Source organism: Thermobia domestica, chromosome 14 (genome assembly GCF_964235325.1).
Source record: "Thermobia domestica chromosome 14, izTheDome1.hap1.1, whole genome shotgun sequence".
Classification (NCBI taxonomy): Eukaryota; Metazoa; Arthropoda; class Insecta; order Zygentoma; family Lepismatidae; genus Thermobia; species Thermobia domestica.
Window position 1 is genome coordinate 130,040,734 of NC_137467.1, and position 14,104 is coordinate 130,054,837.

Genomic DNA, 14,104 nt, shown 5'->3' on the forward strand with positions numbered 1-14,104 from the left:
GGTCCAGTATTCTTCTGGAAATGATTCAAGTATTATTTACCTCAATTTTCTAACAAATATAAACTGTACTGGGGTCTAAAGGTGATCCAAGCTGTACGAGTATTAATCAGGTAACTAAGTTGCATTTTGATATAACTAAGTTGCGTGTTTCTCTTATTTTGAAAATTGTGTGTGTGTGTATTATTCTCCTCTTTCACTTCTAACATGCAAGGGATTTATTTTTTTTTATATTTTTTTTTAGAAAGTAAATAAATGCACATCAAGCCTTGCTCTTTCCTTTCACACATACAGGAGTGGTTAAAATTGTATTTTCATTGATTTGTCAGAAGCTTGCGTAGCCGCATGTTTGCAATATTTTTCTTCGTTTTCCCCCAAGTTGTGCAAAATTTTATACTAATGCTGCTTTGATATTATAATTTCCATTGATTGTTTACCATTAACGTTCTGTAAGCATGTGGCTAACACGTCCATGAAAATTAGCCTTTATATGGTGTATTTAAATTGAAAAAATGAAATGAAATCTTTAAGTTTTACGTCCCATGGTTATGCCGGTTAGGCTAAAAGGAGACGGTGATGATGAGAGATGAGTGAAAATGCGGAATGAAGAAAGTGGGAGGAAACGGGAGAACCCCGAGAAAACCCACGAGCACGGTGTTTGTCCACCACAAAGTCCACACGGCGCGAGCTGGGATCGAACCAGGGACCCCAAGCACCGGAGATGATCGCTCTACCACTGAGCCACCGCGTCCCCCTATGTATTTAAATTGAAGTAGCAGAGATACTATCGAGTAATAATTAGAGGTAAAACAAAAATCATCAAAAAATAATTCCAGTAGAACAGTGTCAGGAGATTAGAAAGGTGTATTAATTGCAATAATACATATCAGGTCATTGCAAAATAAAATTGTTGTTAAAAGAAGAAAAAGAAGGATATACAATGTTCTTGTTTATATATAGTTTTTGAAGCTTTTACAGAGTTAAAAAATGTATTGGTTCTTATATCTAAATTATATACATATATATGTTATAATTTATATCAGTATGTGCGAATACAAAATGGTATTAAAGTGCACGTCTGGTATTAGCTAATTTGTGTTAAATTATTTGGTGCTCATTATTTACGTAGGATAAAGTTTAGGCGTCGTTAGACATAAAAAATAAGCCTACTGATATAAGTAGGTGACACTGCATAGGTAACATTTAGAAGCAGTAACCCAAGAAGATGATAAGTATGGCAAACACAAAATTAATCAAGACATTAAACATAAAAAAATCTATGTATACGATTAAAGTTTCTTTTTTAAGTGTATTTGAGATTAAGAATAGTCAATCCAAGGCACGTGCATTTCCCCAATACCTCGTGCAAAATACGGTTTGTTTCAAAACGAATATTTCTCTCTTCTTTCAAAATAGTTTATTTTGATTCTACAGACATAACCTGAGTGAAACAATGTTTATATATTACTGAACTGGGTGAATAGTTCTTTAAATTGGAATGAGAGATTTAAAAGTTTAGAATTGCAGGTTCGGTCATATCATTTTAGACCCAAGTGTGATGAATTCTTTGTAGTTGTTTAGGGTTTATAATAATTCTAGTAGTGTTACCAGAACTGGTTGTTGAAGTTCGGTGTTATAAACTTCCATGTTGTGTCATAATCCCTAAAAGCACACTTTATACACTAATTGTCGGCATGTTTGAGAATTGGTAATTGCAAAAATAAATAAATAAAAAATTTAAATACATTGGTCCAAAAGTGCGTGTTGGCCAGCCAACAATTTATCGTCATTTATCCAACACTTTCGACCTTCCAATTTTAATTCCTTCACAGGAGTTATATTTGTTGGCAAATGCTCGGTAAAGTTGCCAATTACAATGTATGACTAACGTTAGCTATTTACTGACCTACCTTCTGGTAATTGGGCGTGCTTTGTGCTGCTACGGGTTACAGCAACTGAGAATCATATATATGAAAACATTCTAAATTTATACCCTACAAGGTTTCAAATAAGGTGTAACTCACAATATGTTAAAGAAATTTCTATTATTTTAGGTGCATCAAAGAAGTTTAATAATTGAGAACAAAAATTTTAGGAATTATCTAAAAAAAGAAATGTTTCAAAAAATTGCGATATTGGCCAATAATTAGCTTTTGGATCAGGGGCCACAAAATTTTTGAACAGCTCCTAAATGAAGTTTCCGTATTTTTTACGGAATAAGCACATCATATTGAGTTAAGTGATGATTTAGGTTTTTGGCTACACTATATGTACTTCTCCAGATATAAGGCGTACAAGAAAATTTTTGATTGAATGAAATATATTGCATTTTTTTGATGAGGGGCCAGAAAATTTTTGAATGCCCCCTGAATCGAGTTTTGTATTTTCTACGGAATAAGCATATTATATTGAGTTAAGTGATAGTTTGAATTTGGCTACCCTATATGAAGTTCCACAGATATAAAGCCTACAAGAAAATATATTCGCTGAAATATATTGGATCTTTTGTTATACGATTAAGATATGTGCTTTAAACATTAAAAGAGTAATAATATTAGTTCTGAAATTTATTTTACAAAGAAATATGAAAAATGTTATAAATAATTACTTTTGTGGTGTTTTATTACAATTCAACAAATGTTACTTGAAATTTTTCATGAAAGTAAGCTTCCTGGGCACTTATCGTCATACGTATACTTACAACATTAGTGTACTTGCAATTTGAGAAGTTTTCACATTCTACTATCATCTTGTAACAGTTTCGTCTCGGAATTAATTGTTTTAGCACCTTCCATCAATTGTAGTTTTCTCTCCTCTCTTTTGCTTCCTATCACACCCCGTCAGGATATAATTTTTTCTCAATGTCCTAACCAGTTCCTTTTTCTCTCTTTAATTATCTCGAATATTAATATTTTATCCCTCCCACCATAACTTCTATCATATCCCTCAGAATACAATTTCTTCCCAAACAATGTCCTAACAAGTTTCTTATCTTATTTTTAATTACCTTGAATATTATTCTATTTTCCTCTTAACCATACCTTCTATCACGTCCTTAAAAATACAATTTTAACTTAAACAGTGTTCTATAAACGTAACCAACAAAGTTCGGTCGCCTTTTATGAAGGTCTGTGTTCCATTGGCCCTCGCACCGTGAGTTGAATGTGAATGGAGACAAGGCAAAGGTCAATTGTTGGTGTGGGTATATCCAACATACTATTTGGTTGTGACAATGCAGTTACACCGTGAACTTGCTTAAGGACAGAGTGAACATGGGACCTCCACACAGCGTCATAAGGGAGTGCATGCTGTACAAGTTCAAACTGAGTTCAAACGCCGTTGCAGCGGGAAGATATGCCAGGCCTTTGGTGAGGGTGTCGTGACTATGCGGACAGTGCAGAGGTGTTTTAACAAGTTCCAGAAGACCAACACATGTACAAAATGACTATCTTCAGGCAGCAATTGAAACGAACAGTGCCCAGACATATGAGAAACTGGGACTACATTTCAGTGTGAGTTGAGAAACCATTTGGTAGCACCTCCATCAACTTGGGAAGCATTACAAGTTGGGTCGATGGGTCCCACATGACTTGACTCCGGGCCAGAATTCAACGCGAAAAGACACCTCTTTCTTTGCTGTCTCGCCTGAGGAAGAAGCCATTTTCGGACAGTGTGTTGACATGTCATGAGAAATGGGTTCTGTACGAAGCTCCACGGCGTTGTCATCATTGGTTAGCATCCCATGAACCGGTTCCAAAACAGCTAAAATCAGCACTGCACCAGAAGAAGGTCCTCCTGTGTGTTTGGTGGACTGCTCGCGGCACTGTGTATCAACTGATCAGAGCACCAACGCAACTGTTTACGGTCAGCAGTTAAGCCTGTTCAAGAAAAGGTCAAAACTCTGGATCCAGAACTTCTGAATCGCAAAGTGGTTTTCCTGTTACAGGACAACGCTAAGCCCCACGTGGCTAGTATGACCCAGGATACCATTCTACGCCTTGGAGTGGAAGCACTATTGCATCCGCCCTACTCCCCGGACATTGCACCGTCTGATTATCATCTGTTCCATTTCTTGGACAATCACCTTAGAGAACGCCAGTTCCAATCCTTAGTAGAGGTGCAAAATGCACTTGATACCTTCTTCGCTTCATGGCACGGCCCACCAAGTTCTACCGCGATGGAATCCATGGCCTTCCAAAACGTTGGCAGAAGATCATCGATGCTGATGGGGACTATTTTTCATCTTCCAGGTAGTCTTAGGTGACATATCGATGTTCGAAAATGGTGGGTGAAAATGTGACAAAACTTTCTTGATTACCTTTATAATAAGTTTATTTTCTTTTTTTAACTATCTCCAAAATCTTTTTTACGTTCTACCACATCTATGTCCTTCAGAATACAATTTCTTCTTGAACAATATCCTAATCAATACCTTGAACTCGTTTTAATTACTTCCAATGTTAGTCTTCTTTTTCCTTTCTACATACCTTTTATTATATATATATCTCAGAATACAATTTCTTCTCAAGCAATGTTCTAACCAGTTTCTTACCATTTTAATTATATCCAATATTGCTATTTGCATCCATATTATTCCAAACATCATAATATTGATATTCTATTCAACCACTTTTCTAAATATATATATTTCGAGCGCTTCTAACTGTTCTTAATCACTTTTTCGTAATTTTTATTTTCGTGTTCTGTATTGTTCAATATTCCACTCGAAATATTTGTTGGTAATTACTCAGTGATTCACAAAAACAATTTTCCTTTCTTCTTAGAAGCATTTTCCACTATTCCTATTCTTGCTTTCATTTTCCCGTTCACACTTCAAGTCTTCACTAACAACAATACTTAATACCGAACTCTATCACCACTTCAAATTTGTGGTTGCTACAGTTATTTTTCTTGCAATAGTCCTTATTTTGGTGTTTCTAGTTTTTACTTTAATAAGAATAAGAATAAGAATAATTTATTGTCGTTAAACAACATGATGTTGTAATAGACAACGTCAAAATTTAAGTTCGTGTACATTTACAGTTTTTCCTCAAGCTCTCCATGTTACTTTTCTATTTAGATTCTGCAATACGAACCGCTCTACCTACGAGGAAAATACCTACCGAAATTTAATCTTCTTTATTCAAATTCGTTTTTATTAGTTTTTATAAATATGTTTGAATAAAGTTGGTAACAGGCAACACTCCTGTCAAGTACCCCTTCCAGATGCATATCTCTGTGTCCTCTTCTATTCTGATCTACCAATAAAGCCCAGATTCTTTTTTAAAAATCCAATCCTTCAACATATATATTCACGAAATACTGTAATGTAGAATAGACAATATTTCGGAGAGGTTCCTTATTATTCAAGTGACGTCTTTGAGTTAAGTGTTACGTCACGACCACATCGGACAATCTAATAGGCAAAATCATGGGACGTTAAACTGAAAGATTTCATTTCGTTTTTTCATATATTACGGAATGCGATCACCCTGCACAATTGGTATGAAATAGCCTTATATAATACAATGTAAGTAATGTTACGTGTTACCTTTTATTTTTCCTTTAGAACATGCATGTAGCTATAAGCAAGAGTCAAAAAGGTGACGTAAAAGAGTGGCAAAAGGGAGCTATTGTACTAGGTCGTCCTATTGGTTCTTATAGTATTGAACGTAGTAATCTTTTGAGGGAGGTGGCACGTCGTTGGTGTGTGCCAAAGCCCACAGTGAATAGTGATCATTTAAAGTGGAAGAAGTCGATGAAGGATGTAACCACACTTATATTACGCTAATTTCGGTATCTTAGTAATTTCAATTAAATCATATATAACCTCAGATTCGAAAACTAGCCTATATGTATGGGTGGGAGAGGAGAACACATCGATCGGTTCCCCCGATATTAATTTTAGTGGTTTCGTAATTCCACACTGAAATATAGAAAAGGATACGTAATCTATTATCGCTACTAACAAGCAATACTATGAAAATAAATCTCTGAATAGTAGTAGTAGGATTTGAGTTCATAAAATAATACTCGTACAACCGATCTCCTTTAGAAATTCAAACAGTATATTTAAACTTTCAAGAACCCAATAATCAACATATATTTAACAATTCAACAATAAGTATTGCATTATGCTCTTCGTGATAGTGGAAAGAGAATTTAAATAGATTCAATCTTAGACTATTATCCAATTAACAACGTAAACTATTCTGCCTCAGTAACAGCTAACCTGTTCTAATTAGTCACGCAGATTGGTAATAATGCAGGAATCTAATTCAATTGAGAAAAACGTAGAAAAGCTATAGGCAAAGTGCCTAAAACTAACAAAACGGCAAACTGCCCTTTAAATGTAAGAATAATATGATAAAGGAAGGAAAAGCATATAACTTACGTACCTCACTGCCTTATTAAGCCAATCCGTGCTATCAAATAGAACAACTAGCTGACATGACGTTACAGCACTCTTCAAATTTCATGAATACATTCAAATTTTAAAGTTCAACAGAATTATACTTTGAATATAACTCGTAGATTATGTATATAGAGTAACCTTTTTGATATAATAACTCGATCGCAAATTATGATAGTAGTAGCGATACCATTATACTTCCTCCCTCGGATGTTCCAGCACAACTATGGCCAGCTATAAAGAGAGATCATCCGTTGTGCTAGTACGTCCCACCAGAGGGCATAACCAACAAAAACAAAAGAATAGGCAAGAACGAAAAAGCTTTTTCGGTACAAAATAATACAATAATATAAATTATTCCTAGAGACACCTTTCTATAAATATTTAATAACCAGTGACATAAAATCCATAAAATCCATGGATTATATGTTATAAGGACTAATCCCATCGAAGCAACTATGGCAGAAGAAACATCAGCAGCAGTCGTGACCATAGATGATTGTAGAAATTAGCAATCACAAACATTTTCCAAACTCTACAGGAATTGCTACAAGAGTACAATGTCGGATCCACTCAGGCAGTTTTTGAGTGAACGCCCAAATCGCCACTCAAGAGAAAACTCACCTGACATGGTGAGTCAACACGACATTGGACCACAAAACAGTGGCGACGTATCTTGTGATCGTACTATTCATGTTTTACCTGTACTCTAATGATGGTCACTCGAGGATGATGTAATAGAGAGGGGAAGAACATTACCTACAAACATTACCTATCCAAAGATTACCTTCAACTTTTGGATAGCGATTTCATTTTCCGGGTTCTTCCAAGATGGTGCCATTCCAGATCCATTATATCAAGATGACAATTCAATGTTCACCAAGTTGTAATTGTGCAGGATTGATTAGCACAACATGAAGCACACATTTACATCCCACCTACCCTGCTAATTCCTCAGATCTCAGAGTTCTTGAGAAAATATGCGACATACTGAAATAAACCGTGAGGAGGAGATTTTAATATTATCTCAATTTCATACTCAGCAGGACAAGTTGTTCGTGGGATGAATCAAACTGGACATGTCATCCTCTTCCACTGACAATACATCATATAAAATTAAGGTAGTGATTCGGGCTCGTGGTGATGTAACTCCGTATTATCAAACAAAGAAAAGTTGGCGTTCAGTAATATTTTGTTTGATGTGTTTATGTATTTTGTGTATTATGTGTTTGATGTGTATACACTGTGACTATTCTTTTCGTATGACCACGTTCTCACTCCTTCGATGAATAGTTTAAACCTAAATATCTAGGTATAGGTATAGGTAATACCTATATAACTGGGTTATACCTTTACCCTATACCCAAATTAAAACAAAGATACATCTGTCGTACTTAAAAATGTTCTTTGGCAATTTGCTTAGAATAATATGGGAATTAATTTATGTGAAATAACCTCTCCAATATATATATATATATATATATATATATATATATATATATATATATATATATATATATATATATATATATATATGTGTGTGTGTGTGTGTGTGTACCAAACAAACTTGCCAATGCAGCAGGACGTACAATTGTGCGTTTTCGATATGTAATAATAAGCCATATTTCGTTATCTTTACACAGACACCACGTGATTTTAAAGGATATAAGTTTTCAAAAATCAATGAATTATATTATTAGATTTATTTATCTCTCTCACTACTTTCCTAATAACATATATCACTGGGAAAAATAATTCAGTAGAAAGTCCTTTTGTCGTTTTACAAATATAAAAAGCACCGTAATATCATCAAACGATAACGATATTTCATAAACAATAACAATAAAATTTGAATTCAAACTGTAAACCAGTTCTCACACTAACTATATCAATATACAACTGAGTCTTTTCAATTCGAAGTCCAAGCAGAATTGGGAAAAATATAGTCCCAACATCGATTAAAATGTGTATTGGCCAACCAACAATTTGCCGTCATTTATCAAACAGTTTCGATCTCGCATCTCCAATCACAACTGTACTTCTTATCCGGGAGTTACGAGGGTTGCTATATATATTTCTGGCCTAGGCAACACTAAGTGTTGCCAGGTGCAATCTGACATTTCCATTGGAAAGTTTGACATTTTGTAGCATAAATGTACTCAGAACTTTTTGACTTACGACAATTTTTTTTTCTTTTACAGGTACTTGAAGAAATCAACTTGGCAAAAAAATGGAATTAACTCGTGAACATTTTCGTGCGATCATTTTTCACAACTTTCGACGTGGATTATCACGACAAGAGTGCATCGATGAACTTAAATCTTTGTATGGCGACGAAGCACCATCCTATAGCACTGTGAAAAACTGGTACAACGAATTCAATCGTGGCCGACGCTCGCTCAAAGACGAATTCCGTGAAGGTCGTCCAAAAACAGCCGTTGTGCCAGAAAACATCGATGCCGTACGTGAACTGATAATGCAAGACCGTCATGTGACTTACCGTGAGATAGAGGCATGCCTAGGCATTTCTTCCACCAGCATACATTCGATATTGCATGAACACCTGGCCGTAAAAAAGGTTTGTTCTCGTTGGATCCCGCACAATTTGACAATCGCTCAAAAGAAAGCTCGTGTGGATTGGTGTAAAGAAATGCTGAAAAAATACGATCGCGGTGCTTCAAAAGACGTTTATAAGATCGTCACAGGTGACGAATCATGGATCTATGCGTATGAGCCCGAAACAAAACAGCAATCGACCGTGTGGGTCTTCCAAGACGAGCCAAATCCAACGAAAGTTGTTCGTGGAAGAAGCACTTCGAAGCAAATGGTCGCCTGTTTCTTCGGCATAACTGGTCATGTGGCGACTGTTCCGCTTGAGCAACGTAGGACGGTCAATTCTGAGTGGTACACCACCATTTGTTTGCCTGAAGTCTTCGGAGAAATTCGAAAAATGAACAAGAGAAGACGAATCATTGTGCACCATGACAATGCGAGCTCTCACACATCGGCTCAAACCAGCGCATTTTTGACCGGCCAAAACGTCGAAGTGATGGGTCATCCGCCGTACAGCCCTGACTTGGCACCCAATGACTTCTTTTTATTCCCACACATCAAGAAAAAAATGCGTGGTCAACGATTTTCGTCGCCAGAAAATGCTGTTGAAGCATTCAAAAACCATGTTTTGGAGGTGTCTCAATCGGAGTGGAAAAAGTGCTTCGAAAATTGGTTTGAGCGCATGCAAAAGTGTATAAATCTTGATGGAGAATATTTTGAAAAACAATAAAACCATTTTCGTTGATAAATATTCGTATTTTCATTATTAGGCCAGAAATATATATAGCAGCCCTCGTATGTTGGGAATTGAGTTGGTTGGCATATGCTCGGCAAAGCGACCAATTACAACGCAGAGTCAGCGTTGGTAGTTTACTAACATATCCTTGCTCACTGTTAAACGCAAAGCCTGTGCTGTTACGGTAGCCTATCCAAAAGAACAATTGAATCTGTCACTGTGAGAATGGATCGTCGAATTTATATTACTACAGGCTCATTATTCGCTATAATCCAACTTTGTGAGTCAGTCTATCTATTTCACACAAAAATGTAGGGGCCACGGTGGCTCAGTTGTAGAGCGCTCATCCCTGGAACGTAGGCTTCCTGGTTCGATCTCCGACCAAGTAAGTTTGTGATGGGCAATATTGTGTTCATGACTTTTCTTTGGGTACTCCCGTTTCCTCCCACATTAACATTCAACCATTCTTCCATTATAATCCACTTGCCTTAATCATCATCTCTCTCAACCTAAAGGGCATAATCATAGCACGTTAGACAGATATATGTCACTTAATTTTATTTAGTTAAAAACATATATCTACCAAATTTTAAACAGCACCAAATCTTGAAATTTTTTCCCCATCCTAAAGTACTTTTTTTATACTTTTATAAAATTTATAGCAAAACGTAGTATTTTTTTTTAAATGGAAAACTCGATAATTTAATGCTTGAAAGTATTTCTATACAGATTTGGCGCTCCTCGAAATTTCTTCAACTCGTCCTTGATGGCTTCAATTAAAGGAATTGCAGGATCCGTCGAAGTTAAAGTACTATCCGCTAGTATCATTCTTCGATCAATAAATGGATATGTTGTAGAAAATCGGTAGATGCTGTCATCTGTGAACGATGTCGGAGATGAAATCTCAGGTCCAGTTAAGCCATTTGTGTGGCTCAGAGGTCGAAATTTCCAATGCTGCATGTGAGTTTCGCTGCTACGTTTGCGTGCTCCACAAGGAAATGTCGAAGCTCTTCTAGGACGAGAACGCGATGTTACTGAAGTGCGTCGAAAGGACGTACTTGGACTCAATTGTACGCTTCGAGCTTTGAACGGAGATTCGATTGACCTGTAAGACAAGAGGGATAATGTATAAATAATCTACAATTTATTAAGAAGGATATTTATACAATTAGAATATGGATATTACATACTTCTATAATGATGATAAACCAACCACAGCTGATTATGTCAGTGGAGTTCATGTGAGTCGTGTCAGTGGAAGTACTACCAATCATGTACATTACTTAATATGATATCGTATCATTATATACAGACATTTTTCATTAGTGAAATTATTAAAAATTAATATAAAAAGTGCAATTAAAAATGTATCGATTAGTATAGGACTAGGAATCAGATTTCTGGCCTTTCGGCATCTATGACCACGTTAGCCTGTTACACATATAATGGATGATGTTCCTCGGCGATCACGGTGCCCGCGGAATTGGAGAGGAAAAAAGGAATGGGACAGGAAGGAAGCGGTCTGAGACTATTATGTTAGGTACCAACCCAGCAATTGCCTGGTGTGAATGAGGAAAACCCAGAAGAAAACCTCATGAGGGTGGCTGGTTTCAAAAAGCTGTTACGCCTTTTCGACCCACTGGGACCGCTGGGATCCACTGGGACCCACTGGGACCGAAAGGCGAGGCAACTACACTACGCGGGGCTAGAAATGTATCGAAACGTGGACAAAAGCAGTGCTTCATAGACCTCAACTTTTCTCGTGACGCAATAGAGCATAGAGGGATAAGTTAAAACTAGGTTCCTCGGATTCATCGCTCTCAAATTAATAAAAAAAGCGCAATTAGATATTTATTCAAGCGTGAGCTTTTTATTTTTATTTTTACTTTTATTATTATTATTATTATTATTATTATTATTATTATTATTATTATTATTATTATTATTATTATTTTATAGGTGGTATGATCGGAAGTTCCTTATAAAATTGCAAATGACTTATTGTGATGTGCCTTTGAAGAAGGCATGCACGGTAGGTTTGAAGTATTGATATGAGTCAGAAGATTGCACATGAAATTCGCCTGACCAAGACCAGGTTGTAATCAACCGGACCCCAAGTTCATTTTTCGAGGCTTATTTATAAAGAACGATTAGTAAACCTCCCACGCTCATCGGATTTTTTTCCCACTATGAAAGCAATAAAACCCCAAAACAGACAAAGTTGTTTCACTAAGATACACTAAGAATAAACATGTTAGCATTATTATACCAAGAGGAGGAAATCACAATAATTAACTGTCAAAGAAGAAAATAACAAAAAAAGAAAAATACGACTGATATACTTACACTACCATATAATTAAATTTCATAATGTTAAGAAAAGAATAATATATGCGGAATTCGACACTCAAATACATCTATTTACTTAAAAGAATAAATGCAATTGCTAATTAAAATCAACCTTGCTTCGAGTCTTTTCATATTGATATTCGTTCCTCAAATGATTAGGGAATATGTACAACAGCAAACAAAGTAAAAAGTAAAACGATATCAGACAACATAACTAACTGTAATGATTGGTATCAAAACATTATTTGTGAATTATTGTCAGTTTATTTACAATGTAAGAATAGCATATATCTTCCCTAAAGACGTGTAGATCGAAAGGTATTATCAGTCTCTTATTGTTTACGATTGGTCATACGTCAATAAGGTTGAAGGTTCCTTTGATACTGCCAAAAATGAAATTTAGTAGGTATACTTCCAAAGTTCAATATGAGAAATGGTGCAATATGATAATGATGAGGGCACACCATATGAGTCACTTAATAAAGTGTTATAAAAGGGAGTTGATTGCTGAGTATTTTCTGAGTATTGTTAAGTACGGGGCAGGAGCGTAAACACTATGAAATGAAGAAATATATATACTACACTTCGATTCTCCGAAATTTGTATGTTGAAAAGAGTCGACGAACTTCTGATTGGCACGATAAACTACTAAAAGCCATTAAGAATCAGTTGAGAATGCTCCAAGAGCATTGCCAGAACGAACTTAAAAACAATTAATTTTTCTTATTAACTTCTACAGACTTTATACTAATTGTTCTATTTACTTTATTATTATATTCATTAAGCAATTCTTGTAATATAACTATCCATTTATAATTTCTCTGAGTACTAAATTTTTTCCACATGTTTTGTTTAAGAATTCTGTTAAATGTTCTACGATATGTTGTTTTACGAAGACACATGCTCAAAATGGAGGGCTCAAAATTGAAAATCTGGCAAAATATCATCTCTACGACATGCGGTTCCAGAGATATGGTTCCTTAAATCTCCCGGAATCCGAACTTTTCTGACCAATATCTGGGGAACGGTGACCAGTTTGCCAGTAGCTACCGGATATATATATGGTACCAAAATGTTCACCATCCTCTTCGGTATTGATCTACATGATCAACTTCAATATGATCTCTCTATGACTTACGATTCCCGAGATGCGGCTCCTTAAATCTCCCAAAATCTGAACTTTTTGAGACAGTTGATCAATATCTAAGAGGATGGTAAACATTTTGGTACCAAATAATAACTCGTGGTCGCTGGCCAACTGGCCACTGGCCAAACCAGTGGCCACCGGTTACTATTTGGTACCAAAATGTTTACGATCCTCTTGGTATTGATCAACACCAATATCATTTCTCTATGACTTACGTTTCCTCCTTAAATCTCCCGAAATTGGAACATTTTTGGTCAATACCTCGGGAACGGTAAAAGCGACGCGAAAAATTCCATCACTTCTTTAGATAGTTTTTGATGTTCTATCGAATGGAGGCTCAAAAATTGAAAAATTCCCAAATAACACACAAACACACACACAAATAGACATAGAAAATTCAGTAACGAACTTTTAAGTTTGTTGATAATATGGGTGAAGAATATAATGTGAAGTAATAAAAAAGATGTAAAGACATTATTGGGAGAAAAAATGCAATTCAAGTAAAGTACATCAAAGTGCAGTAGAAAGATATGATGGAAATGAAACAAGAACAAATATAAAAAATATTGGATAGTATTAATAGTACTATAATTCTTACATGAAGACAAAGTTCCCCAATGATCATAGTATATAGATACTTCTAAAGGAGAGTATGTAGAAGTGCCCTACCAGTGATGGAAAAATATATTATGATTAATTGTACTGGTAGAAGTAGAAACCCGAACCTGTCAGCTCAAGTAGCTTTCCATTTAACTCAGAAATTTGACGTAAATTTAGTTTCGTTTCAAACCATTCTTTGATCTAATTGTCCTCCCCCTTCAATTTTTAAATGTCAGTTCTTATTAGTCAATTTTTACTGCCCATGTTTATCATCAACAAAAACCGGCGAAGACACAAGGTAAGTAACATA

At 35.6% G+C, this 14,104-nt stretch overlaps 1 protein-coding gene across 1 annotated transcript in view; it reads right to left on the minus strand.

Moving 5' to 3' along the window:
* Positions 1-10,394: 10,394 nt before the first annotated feature.
* Positions 10,395-14,104, minus strand: part of LOC145670003 (uncharacterized) — a 154,341-nt gene continuing 150,631 nt past the window's right edge. Inside the window, exon 6 of the mRNA XM_081738344.1 lies at positions 10,395-10,803. Coding sequence (XP_081594470.1) covers positions 10,401-10,803 — 403 coding nt within the window. The 3' untranslated portion in view covers positions 10,395-10,400. The remainder of the gene's footprint in view (positions 10,804-14,104) is intronic.